We start from the raw sequence: 27,918 nt of genomic DNA on the forward strand, positions 1-27,918 counted from the left end.
ATCCAAAGGATAACTTGATATGAATTAAATAATAGAACAAAAATATATGCATTCTGCACAAAACCCCATAGAAACATATATCCCACTTACATATATCCTACTCACTAAAAGATATGTGAGACAATGCAAAATGCCATAAAATATGAAAATGATTATCATGTAGCTTAACATATTTTCCCAATTAATTATGTCAGCAGAAAAGGTCAATAAATTGAAGGTGCACATTTCAGAGAAGTTTCTACTAAACAACTTTATTTACATTTATTTAAAATTTAATATAATTTAATTTGTGATACTTCACAACAAGATAATACATTATTTACTTCTAAAAGGGAATAATACACCATTTAGAAATGTTTCTTTGGAATGTTAATACTTTGTCACGCAATAGTCTAACTGAACTGATATTCCTTAGGCAAACTGTACAGTGTCAAAATTAAATGTTTGCTTGCAAGGTTTCCTAAAAATAGATAGGAAAATCACCTAAAACAACAAAATTTACACTGTTCTGTAAAATGTGAGATAATATGATTTAAATGTATTTTTCCCTTTCAGTTTTCAGCAACATATGGCCATTAATAAAGTTTTGTGGTTTTGGTGTATAATTTAAATCTCTTAAAAGTATAGTATTATGTACTATAGTTAAACAAAAATATAAAACCCCACATTTTATTAAAGCCATGCAAGATTTTGGAAACTGGATGTAAATAAACAAATAATTTTAGAAGCAGCTCCAGGAATCTGGTTAAGCCAGTGGTGACTTGCTCACAAATATATGCTAACATGCATGAGAAGGAATATTTATTATCACAGCACCATAAAAAGGATTGGTATGGTGTCCTAGACTTTCCCAAAGTAATAATTGGAGAACCAAGAGGTAAGGTCAGAATTGTAGTAGGTCTACTATAGTCCAGCAGTTTATGCTGGGAAACATGAAGATGAGGTGGCAATAATCATCATAGAGAATAAATATCTTTAAGAAAAATTTCCACTGCATGTGAACTAATTCATATGTAGAGATACAAAATATTTCTTTACATGGTAATATAAAAGGAATCATCTGGGCTTGAAAACTGTGTAATGTGATGTGAGTAGAGATAAATGTGTTTAAAAAAACTGAACACAAATGTGTGCTTTCATCGTCAGTCCCATTCTTTACTTGATGGATCAACCTTTCATAAAACAAGAAAACTACTCTTTCCAAAACGCTTGTAAGTAGCACTGCTTTCTTAATTGTTCTTTCATTCACATATATATATATATATATATATATATATATATATATATACACATATATACACATATATATAGAGAGAGAGAGAAGAGAGAAAGAGAGAGAGATCTTGACTGATGTGAAATCACAGCATGAGTCTCTTTGTTCTCAGATGCTGTGTTTGGAAAATAAAATAGAACAAAAGGAAAGAGAAATAAGGAAATAAGAAAATACCTTACAGTCCAGAATCCCTCCTCTTGAAAAACTCTTAAATCAAAAAAGCAAACAAAAGCTCACTGACTATAGGCTATTCTCCATTTTCTAATTCTTGTTCCAGCTATTTTCCATTTACACTGCAGTAGCCTAATGTAAGCCTCAGTGACTTCTTCTTCCAAAACTGTATTTTTGTACATAAAGCTTTCTGTCTTCTATACAGTTTCCATAGCTTATAGCTTCCACATCTATGCCTATCTTCACAGAGAGGCCAGAGAAGCAACATAAATTTTCTGATGTTGTTTTTACTGTCTTGTTCCTATGAATAGTCTTCTTTTGGTCTTGAATTTCTGGTCTTGAAAAGGACTTCTGAATCAATGCTATCCTGGAGCTTTTCCCTGCTTTCTGCACTTTGACATGATATATTTGACAAGGTCAGAGAAGGAAAGAGAAATTTTAACATTTATTTAGCACTTTCTTCCCCTTTTAACGGTAAACCTGTACTAGTACCACTCTGTCTCTTTTCCCATGCCTTTATTCTCTTTTCATGCTTTTTCTTTGTATGCTCCCTTTCTCCTCCTGAATTTTGCTCTACCATACAATTATCTTGAGCAATAACCCACCCCATGCTGCCATTAATATTATCAGACTTAGTAGCTGCCATCAGATGTTTCTATTCCCTTTAAACTTAAAAACAGAGATTAGGGTAAGTGTAAAGATAGAACACACAACAAAAATCAAGGAGGAGCCCAATAGAAAGAATTAATTTCTCTAATTTTTCTCCCCTGTGAAAAGGGAAGGGAAGCAGCATGGTCTGCAGAGACTCTTTAAAAGTGAGTTGGAAGGCCAGGAATATCAAATCTATTGCTTCCAGAAACAGTGCAACTCCTCCACTGCAAGGAAAACACTGAGCCAAAATATGAAAAGGCAGTGGCAGTAGATTTTTTTATAATTTTTTTCTATGATTCATTTTGGACATCTTACAATTTTTTAATTTGTTTTTGACAAATGACTAAAGATTGTAAAATTATTTAGAGCTCTCCTTGTGAGGGAGTCAAAGTGGTACTTTCTGTTAGAAGCTGGAACAATTTACAGAGGAAAAATCACACTAATGTTAATGATGCATTTTAGAAATGCACTATAAAAAGTCATGGACTATGACAATTTTTTTTTTTTTTTTTTTTTTTTTGGTACAAAGCTTTAATGAACATTTAAAACTTAATCTAGAGACACGTAGTTTGTCATTATTTCCTATTGACTTTACTGGGGTTTGAATCCATCCTACTGTACTGGCCTATTTTCATCTCTTTCTGCCATAAACAGAGATAAATTTTCAAACATAGAGTTCAATGTCCCCTTATATTTGAGGAGCACAATATTCATACCTAGGTTACTGCTTTTCTCCTTCCTGATGCTGGCTTTTAAAAGAGCCAAGAAAATAAAGATTTAAAAAAAAAATCAAGGATATAAAGATACAAAAACAATTCACAGATCTGTTGGAGTGAGTTCCAAAGAAGGGCCACAAGAATGATTACAGGGATGGAACATCTCTTCTGTGAGGAAAGGCTGAGACAACTGGGGTTGTACAGCCTGGAGAAGAGAAGGCTCCAGGAAGACAGTACCTAATGATGGCCTAAAGACAGAAGACAGACCTGAAAACTGAAGACAGACCTTTTACAAGGGCATGGGTTACTGCCTTTAAATTTGATGAGGTTAGGTTTAGATTGGTGAGGCACTGGCACAGATTTCTCCGAGAAGTGTCCTGGATGGTGTGTCCCAGTGGGTGTCCCTGGAAATGTTCAAGGTCAGGTTGGATACGGGGCTTTGAGAAAGCTGGTTCAGTGGAAGGTGGCCCTGCCCAGGGCAGGGGAGTTGAATCTAGATGCTCTCTAAGATTCCTTTCATCCCAAACCATTCAACCCAAACCATTCCTAGAATGGTATGATACATCTTCACCTGACTGTCTTTCCATTTCTCTGAGGGCTAGGGAGAAGTCTTCTGACTTTTTACTGTTGCAAGATAATTTAGATTTACTGCCTGTGCCTCATTGTTCTCCACATCCCTATGCAGATCAAGAAAACCATTTCCTTTCTGTCTGTCTCTCGAAGGTTATTGCAACACTGCATCTCAGTTATCCTGGGGAGCATGGAGCTGGAAACATTCTATTTTCTTCACAATATTTAAATACTTAGATGACCCTTTTCCCTTACATGAGTAAATGCCCCCATATCTTTTTGAGTTCCATAGTAGCATGGGGAATATTATCACAGATGTTTCTTTCAATACTGTTCAGTTATTCTATTTCCTTTATCATCAGGGGTTTCCTATCTTCCAGAGATTGTACAAAATAACAGAAAGCTTGCCACTGTATAAGAAATCAGAGCATTAATTTATCAAGGATGAATGAGAATGTCAGTCATGAACTAAAAAGAACAACATTCTGTTTAATAGGGGTTTTAAATAGTTATCTTTATCCTATTTAACATTTTAGCTCTGTTTTTTTTTTTTTTTTCAGATTTGTGAACATAAGCACATTGGTAAAGAGGGACAAATAATGAGCTCAGTGATTCATTTTCTATTAAAAAAATTGACAGGATTGGATAATTTGCATTTTTATTTTATGGCATTTTAAATACATTAATTGAATGACAAAACATCTGAGAAAAAAAAAGTTGTTAAGGAGCCTATAGTCTAAAATCTTTCACTCTAGAAGTATCATTCCAGTAAGATAGACTAAAAATGTTATTTACCTATGTGTGTCTTCCTTCTTATATAAATTCTGCTGTAACAAAGCAAATAACCTTCTCCTTGACCCAGTTTAAGTAAGTCACACAGGTAGCATCCTAATAAAGAGACAGCAAAAGTCTTTTTGTTGTCTAAACTATTGTTATTTGTGAAGAAAGGAGGATGGTTAAGGAGACAACTGAAGTTCAGCTGAAGAGTTAAGAGTGGGTGGGAGTTAATAAGGAGGATCTGACTTACTAATTGTTGCAGTGTTTGGGACAAGAAAACTGAGTAAACATCCCCTAGAAAGAAAACAATTTCTGTTCTGAAATATATACTTAGAAATAAGTTGTTGTGCTAGAATGCAGATCTCTCAGTGGTAAAGAATGACTGTATGCAAGCTCTCAAAATATCATAGAGCACATAAAGCAATACATCTTGCTATCAGTAATGCATCTCTTATGCTTAAGTCCTACTTTACACTGTGCTCTAGGTGATGCTGAAAGCTGAACTTCTCCCTTGTGGGTCTCTCAAACAAAGGGGCATACATGTGACTAAAAGCAACTTTTGCTTCCTAGATCAAGTAATGCATTAAATGAAGCTGGTTAGCCCCAAGGCCAAATTTTTTAATATAAATTGCTGTCATTTCTTCAACATGTCAGAATTGAAGACTCTTTTAGAGCTGGACACTCTGTAAAAGGGTGAAATCCACTTAAAGTTTTCCCAAAACTCAGCAAAAGTTTCAAATTTCAATTTTTTTTTTCTTAGTTAAGTAGGCTAGATTTTATTGTGGTTAATGGACTCTGGTCAGACTGGATATACAGTATAAGATTTTACCTCAGCTCTTCTGACACTATTCCTGTCCTGGCCTGTATAAGAAATGCATTGCTGAAAGAGCAAGTAATACTTTCAAATTCAAACAACATAATCTGAAGCTCAGTTCCAACTTTCAGAGGAGACATAACTATATTTTACATAGAGAGCTTGTATTAAATTTGTCTCAGTGTGGGCTCTGTTGAATCAGCATGATGCATATGGTGGATTTTTTTTCACTTATTTTCTATTTCTCTTTTATTGGCAGTAGTTTCCCCAGACTGGACTAGTCCAACCCTGAGTAAAATGGCTAAGAATATTTTTTCTTGCTGTATCAGCTATCATGTTTTAGTCACTTGAGACTTATCAGTCTATATTACTGATGGTTCTATGCAACTGTTGCTCTTGTACAGAAATTACTGATTTTTTAGGCATTGTGAAGTGAGTTGCTGTCTGGGTATTGATGAAATCATAATATGGCAGCAAGTTCAGTGTAAACAGACCCACTAAATGCTCACCTTGCTTTTTGTCTGAGCCTGTTGCAAAGCTGTGCTGTTACCAGCACCGACACTGCCCAGGGTAAGCACAGAGAGCATTTTTCTGCATTGGTGACACCACCACAAAACCTTTTACATGACTCTGTAATTCTCAAGTGGCTTGTAAACAGTGCATTTTAAACATGAATATGCAGTTTAAGATTATTCTCAATGGAACTTGAGAAGTGCAATATGCTTTTATGGTAGATGATATAGCAGCACCGTAATTTAAACATTACTAATGCTGCTGTATAAATAAAGCCTATACTTCTTTAAAATTGGGTTTTCCTAACATAAGTACTGCATTTAAATGCAGTGTCTGTTGTTTACAAAAAATTTTTGAAATAAAACTGTACTATAGTCTGTGCATGAGGACAAAACAATTGAAAAACAAATTAAAGCTATTACCATGTTGCTAATGTAGACAGAGGTAAGGAAACTCAAACTAACAAAAAAAATCTATAAAGAAACCCCAGAAATTCTAAAAGTTTCTCATCAGCCATTCTATATGTTCTCCTCACCCTTAGCAGGATTCCTGTTTGATTATTCTTGGAATTAGTTCTGATATGTTTCCTATTTAATGTATCACAATTATTTATGGTTATATGGTAGCACCAGATGGAAATGCTAATACCAAATGAAAGAAGTACAGGAGACGTTTTAAACTGAGTGTTAATTACATGCAGAAAAAGTTATAGCTTTCCAAGAAAAAACAATTTCCAACTTCCAAAACCTTGCTATTATTTTCATTAAAAAAATAAAATCAAAGGTAAATAAAATAAAAGTCTTAAAATTTTCAGAGTACTGCTTTTGAATAATGTTATCCACAATTTTAAGACAGTTCATTAAATAGAAAAAAGATTTGTTTTACATAAAGCAAAAGAGTACAAAAGCACAGCTTTTGTAATTTTGGTAATATTGCAGTTCTACAAACATATTGCATAGTATGTGTAAGAAAATAGTTCCCATCTTTTTATATATACTTCTATACACAAGAGAACCATTAACATGAAGGTTAAAAAACAAAAATGGTTAGCAGACCTTTACTGAGTAGTGTTTGGAACAATACAACGCTCAGATTTTGATCCAGCTTTCACGCGCATTACAGTGAATCAGCTGATAACAATTCCGTAGTCCAAAGTTTGTGGATTTTTAACTTGTTTTTTATTTAGCAATTATTTAGAATCTAAAAACAAAGCAAAACAAATAAAACAACCCTGTCCCTAAAAGATACATTATGTTAGCAACCAAATATCTCAAACATCCTTCATTAAATCCCTCCAGACATTTATGGCTCTATCTTCCAGACTTAATAACCCTCTGCATCTAAAATGGTCGAAAGTGAATTCTTTTATCCAATCAAGCCATTTTTGCAAGCAAACCAGTATAACTTCAATTCAAAGCAGCAATGTATGTTTTCTTAGGAGCACCAAAAGACCCCCCTTATGCATAAATATTAATGTAATTGCAAGACACTGACAAAAAATTTAAACCCTGGAAAAAAGTGAAAATCTACAGCTCAAAATGCTGCACAAATCTAAACTATGTTACATTTCATGTTGTAATTACAACTTTTCATCTCTTCATTCCAACAGAATTAGTAGAAACAACAGTGTCATAGTGTTGGATATAATAGAAGTGTCTGTCTTTGGTCTTAACACTTAACCAATGAATGAACTGCAATACAAACCATACAGCTGACAGTGCTCAGAGAGGTTGGGTGATGCTTTCACTTTTCTCTCTTTTTTTTTTTTTTTAACAAGAAATAGACAGCATCCTATAATATGACACAAATATTTTTTACAGGAGATAAATCCATCATATATATTGAATACATGTAGCCAATAAGGTCTTTGCAGATATTTCATTGCTATCATAAGAACAGCATCTTAATTTTTTAGTATGGTTAATGTATTGAAATCACTTTTTGAATACTCCTTGAAGTCATGTGGGCTAAAAATACTTTTTAAAATACAAACTTATTTCTCCCCTTATTACAGTTTTCAATTGATTTAAAGAAAAAAAATCAACATTATGAAATTCAACAGAATATTAAGACTTTATGAGAACTTGTTATTCTATCTCACAGGTTGTTGAAGCTCATAAATATGCTCTACTTCATATTGATTGGACTCCAATAAAGAATATTCTGACAGTGCAGAGCTAAGTGAACTTACTGGGTTGGATTTTTGGAGTCCGATGTACTATCCATTTATCTCTTAATTCTCTTCACACAAAGTGGCAAATTATTTCAGTCTTGCTGTTAAAATTAATCTAGTAGCAAGAGTTTTCTTCCTACCTGCCCATTCCCAACCAAGTTGGCGCAAAATTTATTAAGATTGGGTCCTCCCATCCAGTGAACAGAAACCTTTTTTAAACAAATAACAGGAAAATAATCTCAGAAAGTGAAGAACAAACAAATAGGATATTTTCAGTGGAAAATTCATGACAAAGGATCTGCAAGTCATCTTGCAGGTTTATTTGAGGAGAAAAAAACTCCTTGGCTTACCTTTATGCAATTTGTGGGAAGCCCCATTTTAATTCACCAAATAGATTAGTCACTATATTTGTTCATCTTTTAAGCAACAGGTGTATGTAGATGTGCACAGATAATGAATACACATAGATGTGTCCTCATAGATATCTTTATATGTTTCTTCCTGAAATTCATGACTATCACTCTACCATTCTATTACTTGTGTGCATAAGAAAAAGACATCCATATCCCTACATACTATAAGGGTGTATTGTATGGCTACACTTTTTCATGTTTTATTGTCATCTTCTTTGTAATCTGTAACTCTTTTTATCCCTCTGACTATCTGAAAAATCCTCATATTCTAATATATTTTCTTTCAATATTTTCTAGTATATTTTATTTCAAAGAAGAAAAACATCAGAGACAACAAATCAGCTGTTAACAGCCTTCTTTTGAATACATAAAGGAATAAATTCAAAACTTTCATTTAACTGTTAAAACAAGCAAATACAGAATTCTTGCTATGGGTTAAAATTCACACCTCTGAAGAGGGCCACTGGTAAGGCAAGCACCAGTCAAGCCATTCACATGTCTTGTGCTGGTCTTCTGCATAGGAGTGAATTTCACCTGAACTGAAAACAAAGTTAATTTTATCAGGTTGTAGTAAGATGCCATGGCAATCATCATACTAGTTAGCTCATTTTAATTTTTTTTTTCTCTCAAAATATATTTAAAAAAAAATGTGTGTAGAAATACCCACCTTGCACCATCTCTCCCGGCCTTAGAATTACTTTGCAAAAGCTCTCATTTCATTGGTGATCTTAGATCCAAAACTCTCCAAAAATACAAGCTAGGTGATGTAATATAAAGAATAGAGTTAAAAAGCACACTTACCTCACACAATCAAGCCATCTTCCACAATACGAAACATTTTTATATTGTTTTACTTTTCTGGGCTCTGCAAGTTTCAAGATACTCTTGTTAATCAATGCTGTGCCAAATTTACCAGCAGCATACCAAAGCATTTTTTATAAAATTTCAATTAACGATGAAGCCGAATAAGTATGAACATTGATACAAGAAATAAATCCCACATGAAACTTGTCAAAATAGAAAGTCAGTAGTGAGATCTGAGTGCAAATGTGGCTGCATAATTTAAACACAGTCCTGATAAAGGTAATGTAATATTGACATACTATTTAATACCGAATGTCATTTAATATGTGGTTCTATATATACTACTATTACTTTGAAACTTCAGCAACAGATGGTAAACAAAAGAGAATAATAAATGTGAATGTCATACAAGTTGTTAGTGCACTGCATCTCAGCACCACGTTACATTACTACCAATGTTTGTACTGTGTTCAAGTGGCAGCAGACAGTCAGAAAATGGGCAAGATGTACCTTTGAAGATTTCTCCCATGGTTTTGTATTTACCAATTATGAGAACCTTGTGAAGAGCAATACACTGATCAAAAAACATATCATCAGAATTTCCTTCTTTACCCGGGTCTTCTTTTCCAGAAACCATATGTTCGACTTAAAGCAATTGCTTCACATGCAGTGGCCACAAAAATATTATATAAGGTCATTCAGATCTGACAAACAAAAACATGTCTTTTTTTTTTAAAGGAATATTGCTGAGCATTTCCAGAATTTACCTAGTGTACAAAACCCTAGACTTAGTAGACAAATAGTAACAACACTTTTTTAAAGAAACCAAACTCAGGGAGGAATTTTGTCTCTTTTTGTATTAAAAACCGTTTACTGAATTTGTTTAGTAAAGCAAGCATCACACAATGCTTTAAAATTTTAAAATTCAGGGATAAAAGTTTACTTCAAAAAGATGAATGGAAAATTGTGCTTTCAGACAGTAAAGTTATTTATCATACAGGGGGAACCAATTAATCTCACCATCAGATTCTGGGTAAATTAATATACTCTGTCTCTCTGTCTCTCTAGATATATATTTATGAGCAGTTCATATCCAGGTCCTGCAAAAATCTAAAACTATGTGCTTCACTTCAAGTAGCAAAGGCACCTGTGTTATTGTTCCTTTTGGAAAATAAGGTGATCTTATGTTCTAGGTTTCCTGATGAAGAATACATTGTTTTCTGGATATCTCTCTCCCATCTCTGTGTTGAGGGGCAGCACAGACCACAAGAGGAGGCAGCGCCGTACTCCTGCTTGCAGTGGAAGAAGTTGCTCTGCAGGCCCTTTGGAGCGTCGGACTTGTCACAAGGGAAACCAAACTGAACTGTGAAGCAGAGGGAAGTAACAAAAGGCTATTCTGGTGTGTGGATAAAATGGAGTCATTCTAGCTCCACAAGCAGATGTTGCTACTGGATTGACATGTGGAGGCTGCTCCTGCTGGGGACAGGTAAAGTTTACCATTGGGACAAGCACAGAGCTCATAGATAGTCTGGCGAGGAGCTGAAGAGCTGGGTGAGGAGGAGGAGGAGAAGGAGGAGGAGGATGAAAAGGACCCCACTGGTAGATTTCCCAGGCGGATTGTATCTGCGTTTAAAAATATCTAAAAAGAGGGAGAAAAAAAATAAATACATAAATTTTTATCAGCACTGAGACATATTTTAAAGAAGTGCTTTGAGGCAGCTGTAATATTTTAGAAGTATATTTCAAATTTTAGAAATATTTTATTAGAAGTATTATAAAGATATATTAGAAATTACTCTTTTTAGAAGTAAAAAAGCTGGCAGCATTTATTGTTTTTAAACTCTGTGTAGTCATTTCCTGCATTAATAGTCATTATGACAATATATGCAATTACTTCACCGACATTTATTCAGGTACAAATATTATTATACAAAAATATTTAGACAATATTCTTGAGTAGGTTGAATTTCCACTTGTACATTTTATTATTAACATTTATTCATTCATAGTGGCAGCATATACTTGCTCTGGCAAAATTTGTATTTTAATAAGTGTGAAGTGATATTAAAGCACATTCCCCAGTGTGTTCTTGTAAGCAGCTGAAAATATGTGCTGAACTGTGCTAAATTGTAGGGGCTTAACAATAGCTACTTCCAGAGAATAATTAAATGAGGTTACAAAGACATATGCACAAAATAAAGAGCTTTTTTGACCTAAATTAAGATGAGGAAAGATTTCAGGTTAAGGTTTTATTAAGAAGCTCATCAAGATATTTCCATTTGTTTTTGAACATTGAATATGGTTTAAAAATATCATACGTTTTTTCCTGCCAGTGAAAATAACATGAGTCAGTATGAAACTGTAGATACATTAATGAATCTGTGTAGAGTTCTCCAATGCTTACAGTTACATTTGCAGAAAACTGCATGTCTTCTACTGGTACAAACAGCTGAGTGTCCAGCTGCTCAGTATTTATTTTTTATTTATGGAAAGAGTAAATAAAAGCTAAAGTAAAATCAGTCATTATCTCAGGAGCACACTAAGAACTTCTAGAAGACAGGTAACAAATCAAAATGGCTTTAAGCTCTGGAGGTGACATTTGAAACTTAGGAAAAGGTAAGTTCCTTAAATATCTTCTAGTGTTTTTTCATATGGTATCTAAAATCAACAAAGCCAACTCGACATCATTGTACCACAATGTTTACACTACATGTAAAACACCTAAAGAAATATGGAAAGCATTTTTTTTCTATAGGATATAAGTATTATTTTATAATAAAATAAAGTCTCTGGATCAAATTCCATACAGGGAATTATGCATATTCATATTTCCATCCACAGAAGAAGCACTGTAAATGAATGGAATTGTTGAAGGTAATATAGTCTGAAAGTAGCCCCAAACACTACAACTCCCCATCACTGTAAGGTCTCCAGCTCCCACAGTAATCATACTGTTGTGGGAGGGAATACACACCAAAAGGGACAGAAAAGGAGAATCTCAGAGACAAAGGTGACATCTGCATGTCACAATGCCTGCTTTAATTCACATTATGACTGATAGAGGAAGTGATCACAAAACTAAAATGCAACAAATTATTCTCTTTGTTCTGTAACTTATATAACAAATAAATGATGTATTTAGATACACATACATACAATGTTGCTTGGAAAGTCCAGCATTACAGATCTGATACAATTAGTAGTCACAATCCTTGCAGATACAGATATTATGTAAGAAATGTGGATGGTGTTGGGAACATGTTAATAATGTTGTGCTAGAGTTACAACTGAAAAAAAAAAAAAGTTTACACATGTTAAAACATTCATCTCAGCTAAGAGTAAGTGTGAAAGTAACTATGGTAAATATAATACAAAAACAAAATAACAGATGGGGAAAAAAGAGTTTAATAACAAACTAGAAACTAGGAACTGGTAAAATGTGGGAAGGAAACGACACAATAATGAATGCAGTGACAAGTATACTTGTCACTAGTAATTAAAAGTATTCTTTTGCATCTCATATCAAGAAAAAACAAATGGCAACAGATCAATTTGTATAACAAGTAGTATCAGTAGAGTTATCAATAGCATTGCATAAAAATCTAGTAGCATTTAATAATGCAAAGTCTATGTAAGTATAAGTGTATCTTTTGTACTAAATGATGCTCAGCATAGTTCTGTACTTGGAGAAAGATCAAAAACTGATGTCAGAACATGACTGTGATAAAATACTTTCAATTTCAAAAGTAATTCAACAGGATATTAAACTGGAGCCAGTAATATCACATACTTTTAATCAGCAGTTCTTGATAACTTTTAAGAAATAGAGCTAAAAAAATATCTGAGTGGCCTTTTGGACTTTTAATACTGACATTCAGCAAGCCTTGTGTCATGGTTGAACTCCAGCCAGCAGCCATGCGCTGCACAGCCACTCACTCACACCCCCACCAGAAAGATCAGGAAGAAGTTGGAAGGGTAGAAGCTGGAAAACTCATGGGTTGAGATCAAGAGAGTTTAACAGTGAAAGCTATGCACAAAAGCAAAGCAAAACAAGGAATGAATTCACTGTTTCCCATGGGCAGGCAGGTGTTCAGCCATCTCCAGGAGAGAAGGGCCCTGTCACACAGAATGATGACTTGGGAACACATACATCAGCACTCCAACGGCCCTTTCCCTTATTCCCTCTTCCTCCAGGAGCTTTATATAGAGAGCCTGATGTTATAGAGTATGGAATGTCCCTGTTACAGTGAGCTCATGGGCACCCTGTGCCCCCCTTCCCCGGGCCCCTGTGACTCTGATCAGATAACCCTGGAGCCCTCCTTCCTGCCCCAACGGGGTTGGCAGAGAGCCAGGAAAGCCCACCCTGTCCAAAACCTATATAGACCCCTGAGATTTCCTGTTCTTCCTCTTTTGCCCCGCTCTCCCATGGACACCACAGAATAAAGAGAGCTGTACCATCCAACACCCTGGGGTAAGAGCCGCTTTTGAATATTTATCCCTCTCCTGGTATTCCTCCACTCACAGCCCCTTATCTCTGAGGTAGTCAGATTCTTTGAGGGGCTGCGTGGAGGGGGGGAAAACTACATGTCCCTTTGGTCAATTGAGGTCACCTGCCCTGACTGTCACCTCCCAGCTTCTCATGCACCCAGTCTCCTCCACAGCATGGCAGTATGAAAAGCAGAATAATCCTTGGGTCTGTGTAGTATCTGCTCAGCAACAGCGAAAACATCTCTACATTATCAACCTTGTCTTCAGGACAAGAAAATAAACACTGTTGCAGCCAAAACCAGCACACCTTGAGATACCTGGAATACCAAAGAAGAAATGAAAAAGACTATTTCTATGGAAGCTGGAGACATTGATTGGAATATTATATATGGAATTATAAAAAGCACCTCAATATAGAAAATATATGAATATACATGTAAGGCAATCCAACACAATACAGGATATCTTATATATATATATGTATACATATATATACATATATATATATATATACGTGTATATATATATATATGTATTTTTATATATATATATATATATATATATATATATATATATATATATATACTGATTGTATGACTGGCCATTTTAACAGCTTAGCTGTATTCACAATGGGGAAGATCCATGAGAAATCTGTAATACAAAATTAAATGGGTTCTAAAAGATATGTTTTGATTCAAACAAGAATTAACTCAAAAGATCAGAGGGCCTATGTGTCAGAGATCGGGCTGGAATTAAATCTCTTGAACTTTATTAAATTATTTGCTATGAGCTCAATAATTTTTCTGTTTGTTTACATCAGGACAGCTACAATTCTACAATCTATCATTGCAGGTGTTCTGTAGTGTACTGCTCCAAGACTTTAATCCAGAGGACTTTACTCTGATGTGCATTACAATGCAGTTCAGTTATTTTGCTCATTAAATGAAATGATCTTTAATAAGCATAGCTGTGCAGGCTTTTCCACTGTATATCACCCTGTGATGTACAATAATCCAGGTTTATCTGGTATCATAATCCTGCATGGTAGCTATCCAGTCCTGTCCCAGCATGCATCCCAGAACATCTGGTGACCAGTGTGGGTACTAGGATATTGTGTTTGAGAAAAACTGAACTGGCTTCTTGAGAGGGTGATACCTGCTGCAGTGAGTCCAATTTAATCCCATCCCTATAGCTACACCCTGGTGAAAGCTTGAGTTGAAGAGGATCAATAAAGATGGTTTAAAGCCAGTATTAAAATCTAGCTTGTACATATGATGTCAAGGCTATAAATGAAAGATGAAATTTAGAGATGCAACACTGCTATCTATTAGTTAAGCAGGAATCCAAATATGCTGCCAGAGTATCCCAACACATTAGGAATTTCAGTGTACATATTTGAGGATTTATGTTTTCTGTCCTCTGATCTGCTAAAAACTGAAATTCATGGCTGAAAAGTCCTCCAACACCAGCAAAACTTAAACTACTTACTGTTTTATGCCTGATCTTATCAGGTGTTTAAAGAGAATGGAAGAAGTGGCAAGACAAAAAATTAAACAGCATGATTTTTCTAGGGAACACTGTTGCTAGATGGCAGTAGTTAATGGAAATGCCTGTGTGCATGGTCTTTCTCTAATCTGTTTTGCTGTGAGAGGTATGAGATAAGCCATTTAATACCTCCCATGCATCAAGGCAATGTAGGCCGATCGTACTCTTTCTGAGAGTCTCACTGCTCAGCAGATAAATAGACACAAATAAAACAAAAGACTTCATTCATTCTTGAAACATTGTAGGAGACTGACAAACTGCAAGATGGAAAAAGCAGCTGCTACTCAGAGAAATGTTATTTCATGGAGAGCTGAATGCTGAGTAGAATCATGCTTTCTAAATACTTAAGGTTTAGGAATCTTAGATCATTATTTTGTCATGTGCATCTTAGTACAGAGAAAAATACACTAGTTCTATGTTGTTTAAAAGTAGATCCAATTTCTCACTAATTAAAGAATCAAACTTAATCAGCCTAGTGTATGTGACAAGAATAGAAAAATATACTCTTTTTATATACACTTTTTGCTAACAAAGATCTGCCATTCACCTGCTCATCAGACTGTATTGTTAATCTGAACATTGAGAGAGAAAGGGAGAGGAAGGCAAGCCAGACAACATATATTAGCTACAAAACAAAAAACTAAATTGAAGGAGCAAACTTTCAGTAGGAAATATATAGGCATGAGGTAAAAAATCAAGTAATTGTACAAGTCTTAAATACGAGATATGAACCTGTCACGTGTAAAATTCTCCAAAGGGTCTTAGTCAAGACAGCAAATGACAGCTTAAGCTGATACAGCCAAATTTAAAAATTAGGACTTATAGACAATGAAGAATTTTCTGTATCCATGTACTCTTCAATTAAACAGGCAGACCTATAGGGCTGCAAAGGTGTACTTCAGGTCTATTGTAGATAAGAAATGTAAGGAAACTGGGAGAAATATGAAAGAAAATAAAGAAATCTGATAGGTGGATGTTAATCAACCAAGATGAGAAGATACTGTAGTGATGTCTCACTAAATAAACTTTTTGGATTCCCTTAAATAGTCAAGTATTCTGAATTACAGGAATGCAAGTTTTTTCGTAGTCTTTTTGCTATTCTGCATAGGCTATCACAAACATCCTACAAAGAGGATTACACAGATTAGGTCACTAGATTCAACTGTATAATTTTCATATGCTATGTGTTTTAATATTCAAGGTTAAGATGAACTATAGGATAAATTTAGCTACTTTTGTTTGCATGGACCATTTATCTAACACTAATCTGTGGCTTTCATTAAATCTAAATGATAGTTCTGACAAAAGGAACAAAAAGTCATAATGAAAAATTTAAATATTAACTTGATAGCATATATTCTGGAAAATTTAAGCATATGGTGGTACAATATCTGAAATCATATTGGTCATAATGATTAATAGCTTTGAGGAACAGTTAAACAGTGAAATTAATGTAATGACTGAGATAAAACTGAATATACTAAACATTCAGAGAAAACCAAAAAATCTAGTACAAACTGTGTACTGAAAATGTATTCTCTACAGGGCTAGGATCAGTTGACCATAAGACAAATGAGACCTTCAGGCCTAAGGGTGGCCTGGTGTGGTGAATATTCTCTTTCTAAAGATTATACCTGGTACACCTGAGCACAGCCACCCTGGCAGCATTGCCCCCATTCCCATCTCCCTGGTATGGCTACAACTACTGAGAACTGAAAGGGATAACATATCCATATGTTAAAAATAACACTGTACATTAGTGAAGTGGACAGTTCACTCTTGAATGGAAGAATTTGTGTTTTGACTCAACAGTACCAAAGAGGTGTTTGTGAGGGTAAGGTTTCATTTTAAGTACAAATTTTTGTAAATTTAATACACAAAAGTATATATTGGTACTTCTGAGTTATAATCCCAATACAATATATGGGTGTCTACTGAAAAAAAAGCCACTTTCTGGTGTATTTATTCTTTCTGTTACAGAAATAATTTTCAGTCTTTGCAAATTCATTCAATTTTGGACAGATGGGACTTCTTTGTGGTTTATGTACACAATCCAGAAAAGAAAATGTACTTGAAATATTTGTGCTTAATTTACAGAGTACAAAAACTTAATTACCATTTAAATAATCATTAGATTTAAAGGTATATTATATTAAAAAGATATAATAAATTATTCATAGTAACTTTTACCTTTCTTATAATTTTTTTATGGTGCTAATCTTGAAAATTTAGCCATGAAAAAGCATTTTAAATATGGGTGTTGTCAGTTAAATTGCTTTGCTTTTGTATTTTTATTGTAAACTGGTACAGAACAGTGGTGTTTTATTTTTCTACAAATAAATTACACATTAATAACTAGCTTGAAAATGAAAGGGTTTTTTAAAAATAATATGCATTTAATTTTAAACATCTGTCAAAACACCCTAATAGAATTTTTAACTTATAATTAAAGAAATACAGAAAAACTTTCCTTCATTTTCACTAATCTTTTTCTTCACAGACAACAGTAAGAAGTCAGCTGCTTAATACCATGAAATAGGCTTTGAAAACAAAATGTATTAGATAATATTTGGTGAATAAACAGTGACTCCTTGAGCTCTAGAGCCTGCCATTGCTTACTGTCTATTGAACTCAATTCATGCATACAAACATTTATTCTCAGACAAACATAACTTGGTTGAATTGAATTCATCTGTGAAATGTTTTTGTCTTTGATTAACCATTCCTCCGTAGTTATGGCAAGCAATGTGTACAAGTTAATTTAATTTCTGTGTATCTACTTAATTTAAAAAGTCCTGTTTCTTTTTTATTTTCTGTTTCAGAACACAAAAAACATCCACAAAAATGCCACCAAATGCTTTAAATTTGTATGGTTACTTGAGCTTACAAGTGAACTGCAGTTTTATTAAATATTAATAAATCTTAATTATTAATCACTGTGTTAAATGCATCTAGTGGAATTGGATAGGATTATAGATCAAATGTTAGCACTTTATGCATCTGTTAGGCTCTAAAAAATAATATTGTCTGTGTGTTTCATTAAATGTGCTGTCCTAAAACAATAAACATAAACTTGGCCTCTTGTCTGCCACACTGATTTTGAGTAAACTTTGTCTATTAAAGAATATTGCTCATTTTTAATGTGACAGCTATAAGCCTCACCATAATGAAGGATCAGCCTCATTACGCCAGAAACAACAAAATATACTCTACAAATGTTGTTACGATAGAGTGTAATTTGACAGGGAAACACAAGGGCATAAAGAGGTAAATAGGAACAAGGTCATAGACAAGGTGATTAATATGAATATGTATGTAAAAATGAGAAGCCTCTGTACATCTTTCTCCTTTTAGTGACTTAATCATAGACAGTCAACAGGATGCAATGAAAGTGCAGAAACTAACTTGCTTAGAAGCTCCCCAGAAAGACACATAGCAGCTGCTCAAGATTCCTGAGAGCTGAGCCTGCTTAGCATCTTCTGCTTCACAGGCTGATGCAGCCGATACCCCAGGGCACTGTGCAGCCCTTCAGAGGGGCCCGGCAGGCTGGAGGGATGGGCAGAGGGGAACATTCTGAAATTCAGCCAAGGCAAGTGCAGGATCCTGCACCTGGGGAGGAGCCACCCCATGCACCAGCACAGGCTGGGGGTTGATCTGCTGGAAGCAGCTGTACAGGGAAGGACCTGGAGGTTCTGATGGACAAAAAACTATCCACAAGCCAGCAGTGTGCCCATGTGGATGAGAAGGCCAATGGTGTCCCGGAGTGCATTAGGAAGAACATTGGCAGCAGGCTGAGAGAGGCGAACCTGCCCCTCTGCTCAGCCCTGATGAGGCCACATCAGGAGTGCCGTGTCCAGTTCTGGGCTCCTCAGGGCAGGAGAGACATGGAGCTCCTGGAGCAGGTCCAGTGGGGGGCAACAAAGATGAGCAAGGGATTGGAGCATCTCTCTCATGAGGAAAGGCTGAGGGAGCTGGGCCTGTTCCACTTTAAGAACAGACATCTGGGAGGGGACCTCATCAATAACTATGAGTATCTGCACAAAGGGTCTCAGAGAACGGATCCAGGCTCTTCTTTGTGGTGCAGAGAAGCACATTAAGAGACAATGGGCAGAAACTCTTTCACAGAAAGTTCCACGGAAATATGAGAAGGAATTTCATTACTGTGTGGGTGATTGAGCACTCTCAGACTCTGCCCAGAAAAGTTGTAGATTCTGGAGATATTGGAGCTGGAGATATTCAGGAACTGTCTGGACACAATCCTGTGTGCTCTGGAATGACCCAGCTTGAGCAGGGAATTGGGATCAGATGTCGCATTGTGGTCCTCTTCCAACTTGACCCATTCTGTGATTCTGGATGGTCAAAACTATTACAACTAGTTGTTAGGTCAATGAGTGGAGACCATCAAATAGACCTTTCAGCTTGCTATCTTTATACAATTATGTGTTTCAGGTTCAATTTGGACATTTTTATGTCTAGTAAAATTACACATCTACAGAATTCAAAATTTATTTGTACGTTTGCATTACACTTTTATTTGAAAAAGCAGTAGTGAACTAGCAGTCATTGTACTAAATTTCCAGACAAGAAATGATCTTTTTTTTCTTATGTGAACCCGTGGATTCATCTGAAGCCTAGAGCTTCACATTTCACGTTCTTTGTAAATGATTGCTGCTTTAAACCATTGGTTATGGTTTATTTATAGAATAATACATAGTTCACAATTAAATGCCAAGTTATAATTGAATCAAAGGATTCTGCTGATGCCTCAGCTCACAAGGGTGCAGCTCAAGAGCTTTAGAAAGGGCAGCAGAATCTGAATTTAAATTACAGCTCCCAGTATTCAGTCTGGGATCACACACTATGATGCGTAATAGGGCTAAAAGGATTATTTTAATACTGCAGTAAATAAAAAGAAAATATATCAAACAGCAGAATTCAGGATGCTTGCAGAGGCATTCAGTTTATGATGTGGGAGGCTAAAGATTATACTGCATAGAAATAAAGATAGAAGAAAAGTATTTCATAAACACATTTTTGTTCTTAAAAATATTCTGAAGTTATTCTTAAAAAAAAGGAAAATCTATTTTTCAAAGTCAGTAAATGCATAATGCTCTGTACCATGGCTATAATTGGTTGATCCCAGGAACAACATAGCTATTTTCTGTCATAATAGGGCAATAACTTTACTAGAGAAAGAAAATACTAATTCACATATCTTTGATAATTTTTTGAAAAAGCTTTCAAACATTAAAAAAATTAAATTTCACTAACTAGAATAAAAATAGTACAAAAGCCCTTGCTTGTCTTTCTAGTACAAATTGTCTTATCATGAAAATGGTTCACAGATCCAATTCAAAAAGATAACACTAATTTATTTGTGGAGAAACCTGACTTATAAGCCATTCAATTCTTAGGCTAAAATGGTTATTTTTAATACAGATACTTTGTCAGATTAGAATGTGTTTTCTTAAAAATTAATAATGATAAAACCTTTAAGCATTTTTAAACTGTCTGCTAATGTGGTTTATCTGTTGGGCTGTAAGCAGGAAAAATCACTATTTTGTTATGTAGATATTTACGTAGATTTAATCCATTGGATATTTACCCTGGTTCCTCACACCAGGCAGTAATTAGTCCAGCAATTCTCTAACATGGCCATAGTAACTTTGCACAACAGTTAATGCTCTGGTGCCTGTCATATGCCTTCCAAAGTGCTTCTGAATTTTCCTCTAACCCTCTCCAGTGGAAGAGATTAAACAGTGGACTATAGAGGCATTGGTCAGACTGCAGGACAGAATTTCTTCATGGATTTTGTCTACAGTTCATTTCAGATCTTACTGAAATTGCAAGCATTCAAGACTTTGAACTTTGTCAGGTGTATTTTTATTGAACACTTCATTGGGAAAGAGTGGAGAAAGGTTGTTTATTTGTTTTCTGATAATTTTCAATCTAACATCTATGTAGGAAATCATAGATGTGCAAAGTCTTATCACACAGAGAAAATATAGATTTCTAATAAGAAGGTCAGAAAAGCCAGCTTTTCACTGGCATTTTTTACTACAAAATGTTTAACACCAAATTGAATTCTAGTTCTGAATAATACATAATATAGGTACTATATCCTTTTCTTGGATTCCCATTGTCAAAGTGAGATCATAGGACATTATTTCCAGAACTACCTTTCCAACAAGACATAGTAAATACTTATGAAAAACAAGAAGTCATGCAATTAAATCACAATGTTGATCTAAAGAAAAAACCCTGATATATCCACAGATAAAATATTTATATGAAGAGGTGTATGATATAAAACAAAGAGAATAGGGAAACAAGCATTGCTTAAACAATAATGGGAGAGTAAGGAATGGTAACAGTCTTTCTGTTGGTTTCTCCTTTTCTAACCTTAATTTTAATTCAAGTTTTACTTTTCCCCTCTGGCAATATCATGAAGGGAAAGAACAAAGAAATACACTCTATTTGTAAAATTTATGTTAATAAATTTAGGAAACACAATAGATTTGGCCAGGTAGGGATTTATGAAAGGGAAAACAAGACAGGTTACAGGAAGCTCTAGACTCAAATATACCCACAGAAAAGACAATGATGAGGTAGGACAATATTTACTATTAAAAGAGGATTAGGATTTTTACTTCTATCTCAGCAATGTCAGAAAACAGTAAGAGAGCTGGTAAGATGAGAAACTGGGGAAAGAGCTGACTTTGGAGAAACTCAAAAATAAGGTGGCACATGTGGTATATAAATTTTTTTGACTCTGAATTAGGAAAACATAGTGTTTTAATTATGCAGGACAGATAGTTGCATCAAGTTATCAAAATAGGCTTTTGATGGAATATATTGGCCGAAATGTTCCTGTCTGCACTGTAATGCAGAGTGTTCATTCCAGGGGACTATTTGCCACAGATGTGAATGTTGGTTTTGTTTGTTTTTGCTAATGTCAGATAGTATGTAAAACATCAAGAAACATTTGGAAGAGAATACAAAACACAAACACAAAAGGCAAAAAATTTCTAAAGAGCTCCATTCACAATGAGATATTTACATTATAGATTTCCAAAAATGCTGTACTGTAGAAAGCCCCTCTGAGAACAATTTGAAAATCTATCAATTTCTCCAAAGTGCCTAATAGAAATCTGAGAGCTCTTGATAACCTTTAACAAGTATTTTACCTTTTTTTTTTCTAATGTTATATCATTTTACAGTCTGAAGATTAAAGGACTCCCATACCACCAATCCTTCATGCATTTCTACAATGCCTAGATTGCCATCCCAACAAATGACCCAATTTTGAATCATTTGCATGAGTTCACACAGGTTTATGTGTGAAGAATCTTTATCAAAGTCTTTTTATGTCAATCACTTATCACTGATCTCTGAAACAAGACACTAATGAAACAGGAGAGAAAATCTTACTTACAGAGGTAGTAAAAGATTAAGGAGTTAAACCACAGGTAAAGCAAATTTGTTAAACCTCCTAATCATGGTTTAATGATGCATCAATCCAAATTAATCCAAACTTTTCTGTTTTATTTTGACAGATTAATCCAAGTTATTTTTTTATCAGTATCGCTTAACCGACTCTGTTCCATGGAAGCTTTTTCTTTGACTCTTAATTTACAAGTAATTCTGATCTGTATTTACTAAATTTATTTTCAGTGTGAATGAAACTTATGGATTTAAATATTTGTAAAAAAGAAAATAAGTATTAATAGTTAAACAAGCTAAACCAAAATTACTTTAACAAAGGCAAATGTATAACACTTTTTATGTTGTTTGCCTTGCTGCTGAATAAACCCTCCTCACACTGTGTTATGCTGTGCAGAGCTGCAGACTCTGCTGACTGAACTTACCTCCCCTTCTGTGGATTGTAAGTGCAGTTCTTTCCTACAGGTGGCCTTTAAGTCTCCTGCAGCTGCGTTGACTTGCACTCCCCTGGGTGCTTCCATCACCAAAGATCTAGTAGGAGATTCAAGTCTGAAAGACAAAAACAACCACTGAGAAAAAAATGCACAGAATATAACTACCGAAAACTACCCAGCCTCAAAACCCACGATACAGGTAGATATTAAAATATTTTGAAAGGTAATAAAGGAAAACCAGATTATATGTATGATTCCATCACTGCCTTTTATGACACAGAGAAAGAAAAAAGTTAAGCATTCAAGAATATACTGATATAAACTTATCTGCTTAGTGATGCTTTCTGGCACTTGCACTTAATGCATCCAAATGTATTAATACTGAAATATAGGTACTTGAAAACCTGCACATCTCTGTTAATGCATCTGTAATGACAGCTAAATACAAAAATCCTCTTAGTGACTGATGACAAATGTTTAACGAAATAAAGAGATAACAAAACCTTTAAATGTTTTAAATTATGTGAAACTGGTTAAAATTATTTTGCCTTGACAGACTCATTCATGTTTTGGGTATGTTTAGCAGCTTCATGTATGAAGAGATGAAAAGAGAATCTGTTATGATGCTATTATTTGAGGGACATTGTACAGTTTTTCTGTTCTCCAAAATACTCATTATGTTCATATAATCCTGTTATAGTAGAGTTCAGACACACATCACTGATTCTTGGTATGTTTACTGAAAGTAATTCTTGTTCTACTGTCAGTCTTTCTGCTTCTCACTTCTCCATGCTCAAGATCCTCCATCAGTCTTGATGCAGAGCTATGATACTTTCTTAGCTGTGCTTTCTCACAGTATTGCAGAGATTTCTCTTGAAAGAGAAGTACTAATGCAAAGATTTTATAGAAAACATGCTTACATGATGAATAGGGAAAATGACAGGATGAAAACTGTACTGAACTAGGAAACAATAATTCAGATTCTGGTCCTGTTCTGTTGTGGATTTATTGCATAGCACATAATGGAGTGAGATAAAATTTTTTATCTACTTATAACTTAGTAATATAATGGCAGGATACAGTTCCACTTTACCTGAACAAAGGCTTTTTGTAAGATGAATTATGTTAACAATAAAAACGTCTAGACTGAGTAGCTTGAAGAAAACACTGTATTTCCCTCTTCAGCAAAGTGGTCATAGCTATGCAAAAATATAATGAGGCATTAGATGTATAATGGAGAGAGTAGTTTGACAGATAATTTGGTGTAGAAAAGCTAGATAAAGTTTGTCAAGCAATGGAACAAGAGAATATCAAAGTTTTTCAACTATTGCATTTTTTATGTACAGAGAACAGCACTGGATTACCATTTTAAAACCAAGGTGCCAAATTTGCATGCAAAGAAAGTCACTGAGATGGTGTCTGTGAAACATTTCTGTTTGTTGCATGTCACTGACACTCAAAAGGCAAAAGAAAAAAAGAAATGGAAAAAAAAATAAAAGAAAAGCATTTATTCAGCAAACAAAATGAAGCTATTAAAAGCAGGTGTCCAGATAGAGAAGAACACAATTTGTGGATACAGATATTAAAAATAAAAAAACCAACAAAAACCATGTTACATAGATAGGAGTAATAGAAAAATATCTATCTCTGCTATTGCTAGGCTGCTTTCATTTTTTTATTGACACTTTGTAGGGAGAAGTTGATAGAAGGTTCTGCAGTTCTTTGTACTGGGGAAGAATCTAAATATCATGAATTATTTAGTAACACATAAGTGCTTTTCAGGTGCTGTTTTGTGAACTTCTGATGGTTAGAGGACAGCGGAAAAAGAACCTCCAAAATATTTCATAAATTATGTAAATTATAAAGTTTAGAAATCAGGGTTCTGAAAGTACTCCATTGCCTTAATGACGTTTTGCCTTGAACTTAAAAGGAAATTGAATGGTATAAATGTAAAATTATTTTATTCTTCATTTCCATATTTTCAGCAGCTTATCATTGTGATTTGCAACCTCCTTTACAGGAATATTAACATTTATTTCTCTGTGGTTTCAGATGCCATTTCACAATCATGAAGACAAGTGTTCTTTGCTACATTTATTGCATCGGATTCATATGTCTTAGTTGAGTCAAAAATATTTCTTGTCTCATAACATACAAATTCCTCAGATCTAACTAAAATTTTTCAGCAGGTGGACAATTAAAGTATGTTTAGGAACATCCATCAAGAAACTATGGCTTTCTTTGAAGAATAAACTTTTGAAAGTGTATAGCTTAGAGTTTAGACTAGTTTCATCACCGTTTTTCATGAGGTACATTAGCATAAGTACCTTTATGTTTGTCTAAAATGAAGATATTTGGGAAATTAATTTATCAACTTGGAAAGTTGATAATATCAGCCTTCTCTACACCATGGAGAAGAAATTTCTTTTAGACAATAGAGATTCTCAGCAGTCTTTGGAAATCAAATAATGTGGTAAAAATGTCAAGGAATGACTAATGATCATCAAGGCAGATTTTAAAACAACATCCATCTATTAGTAAAACGGAATGCCTAAATCTGCTTTACAGCTCTAATTTACTTTTCTTATTGTTATTCTTTGGCTGATCTGCATCTGAAAAGAGACTGCAGCATGCTACTGCAAATGCAAAAGTCTATACATGTAGATTATTTCCTCAGTGTTTTGAGATAATTTAGGTTTGATATGCAGCTTTTTATAATATTTTTTAATTGCCATATTTCTGATACCTTTAATCTCTACTATAAACTCATTGTAACACTCCACATTTTAATGCCCATCCCTCCAAGAAAATGTGTATTATTATAATAGCATATGGAGAATTTGATTTCCTTTCAGATTTACTGATGGCCTATCACAGTGACATTTAAATCTATGAGTGAATCCTATTCATAAAATTAATTTTTCTTTCCCAAACAACAAACTCCTCTGATGGAGAAGGTAACTATTATTTGACAGAAACCACAGAACTGTAGGAAAGACAAAAAGGCTTTTGAAAACAGTTTTTAAATAATATAATTGGTCAATTTGCTATATGTGATGAAGCAAGATGATAGATATATCCATAGCAGAGAACGGCTTTTTCTTTTTAATTATCAGTGGTTAATTTGTGAAAAAAGATAAATTTTAAAAGATCAAAGCCATATGAAATGAAGCTGAAATAACAAAAGAATTATTGCTAGAAAAGGGAAACTTCTAAAATATCTTGAATATGTTCCTTTGAAGGTATTAGAATACTTCTCACCAGAAAAGCAGAAAAGTTTTTTCTTCATTATATATTTTCTGTGTACAAGCTGACCTAGTTTATATTAGAAAAGGGTAATTTAAAATATGAACCAAAATAAAAGGTTTCTTTTTGGGTTTTAAGCAATATTTTACATTTGTCTCCATCCTATCCCTCATACTCACATGGGATATAATTTATCTTTGTTATATTTTTTCTGTTGGCTCGTGGAAAGTATTTCTTAAAATAGAAAGAAATAGAAGACTCCCCTGTGCAGAATCAAATAATTTATTTTCTTTGTGTCTATTTAAGCCCTTTATCCAACCCATGTTATTTACTGAAACAACTGATATAAACCTCTACCAATTTAAAATTTCTATTAAAAACAGTGAATTAAAAATATGTCATCTAGAAGTCTCACATGTAAAACAGGTACTCATTTCCCTTTTATTGACATCTTTATATTTGGGGGTCAGGAAATTAACACTTCCCAGTATTTAGCTTCTATACATGATAGTGTCACCAACACATATTGTGCTTTTTTACAGTGAACATAGGAACCCTTTTAGGAAAAAAAATGTTTTGCAAATATAAAACCAGTGGAAAGTCTACACATTTAATTGGTAAGCCTTTTATAGATTTCCATAGATTAAAGTGCCATTGATCTTGTTACCTGTAGTTCAAGAGTTGTGGCAGACTGCAGCTGTGGGTCGGTAAGACACAAAAAGAGGAGAAGTAAGGAAAATGGATGTGCCAAATTTCTCTCTAGTCCTCTTCCAACTGTTTTATTGCAAACAAGTGCCCCCAACCCGAAAAACCTCAGGGAATGCAGGATCTTCCTCTCCCATGAGTGAAAGGATTTTGTACCAAATTAGAATTAAGATTGTTTTAAAAAATGGTTTTGAAAATGTTGCTTTCCAGAAACCTCCAAATATTTAAAATATACATTCTTTCAATTTCTATTATTATGAAAAAAAGAGTTGGCTATCCTGATGCTAAAAGAAAATTATTTTGAGTCCTCCAGTGAGACAAAGGGTCCTCAAAGGAGTCCAATGAACACTTATGGTGATAAGATTAGGCTTTCCATTCATTCAATTTCTTGGAAGTCAGGTTGCAACATAAAGAATAGGCAGTGACTTTTATGATCATGGTAACAAAAAAAATCTTAAAACTATTTACAAGGTTATATAAGCAGATTTTACCACATATATAAAAGTGATTAAAAATATTTTGATATATTTACAGGCATCAAAATATGCACTTCTTCAAAATGCATATGAATCATTGCCAGAATATTTATATTTCTTGAAGTTTTTTTTTTTTTTATTTTTATGCCTTTAACAAATTGCTTATATTTTCAGGATGATTTCTTTATTATTATTATTGAAAAGCAGGGGTAGATTTGAAGGCTTCAACATTCTTAATATTGTTTACTAATCATCAGCTTTTCTTTGTTAAGAAGCAATATTCTCATATGATCATGGGAAACTCACTTTTATGTACATGAAAACCTAATCTTGGGTATGATTTGTCTCTAGTTTTCTGGCAACACACACAGTTCTTAAGTAGCAGAGAGTTAGATAAGTGTGTTTTGAAATTAGTTTTGGCTTGAACCAGTAAATACTAACCTTTTTTTCCTCACAGTTTCCAATTGTCCAACTCATGAATGATAAAATTAAACAGGGAGGAAACTTTCATGACATAAATCAAAATAGTAGAATGGCATTCAGTACAGCATTTCATGTTATGTCCATGCTCTGCATGTCACTGACTTTGGCATGTGTCAGCATGCCCTTATTATAACTTCTAAAATTCTCACTAACCTAGAAATTCACTGGGCTCAAAGATGAATTCTAATTGGCCTGTACATGTCACAGATTTAAATCCAGTAGG

General features: G+C 34.2%; 1 protein-coding gene across 14 annotated transcripts in view; it reads right to left on the minus strand.

The window, feature by feature from the left end:
• Positions 1-231: 231 nt before the first annotated feature.
• SGCZ (sarcoglycan zeta) overlaps positions 232-27,918 on the minus strand; it is a 393,854-nt gene continuing 366,167 nt past the window's right edge. For 13 of the 14 annotated variants that reach the window (XM_072928218.1, XM_072928219.1, XM_030271149.4 and 10 more), the window contains 2 exons: positions 22,777-22,900; positions 232-10,514 (listed from right to left, as the gene is read on the minus strand). In XM_072928218.1, the coding sequence (XP_072784319.1) occupies positions 10,299-10,514; positions 22,777-22,900 (340 nt within the window). In that variant the 3' untranslated portion in view covers positions 232-10,298. Of the gene's footprint in view, positions 10,515-22,773; positions 22,901-27,918 lie in introns of those variants that run through there. The other variant, XM_072928211.1, reaches the window with a different exon arrangement.

The sequence above is a fragment of the Taeniopygia guttata genome, chromosome 4 (assembly GCF_048771995.1).
Source record: "Taeniopygia guttata chromosome 4, bTaeGut7.mat, whole genome shotgun sequence".
NCBI classification, from domain to species: domain Eukaryota; kingdom Metazoa; phylum Chordata; class Aves; order Passeriformes; family Estrildidae; genus Taeniopygia; species Taeniopygia guttata.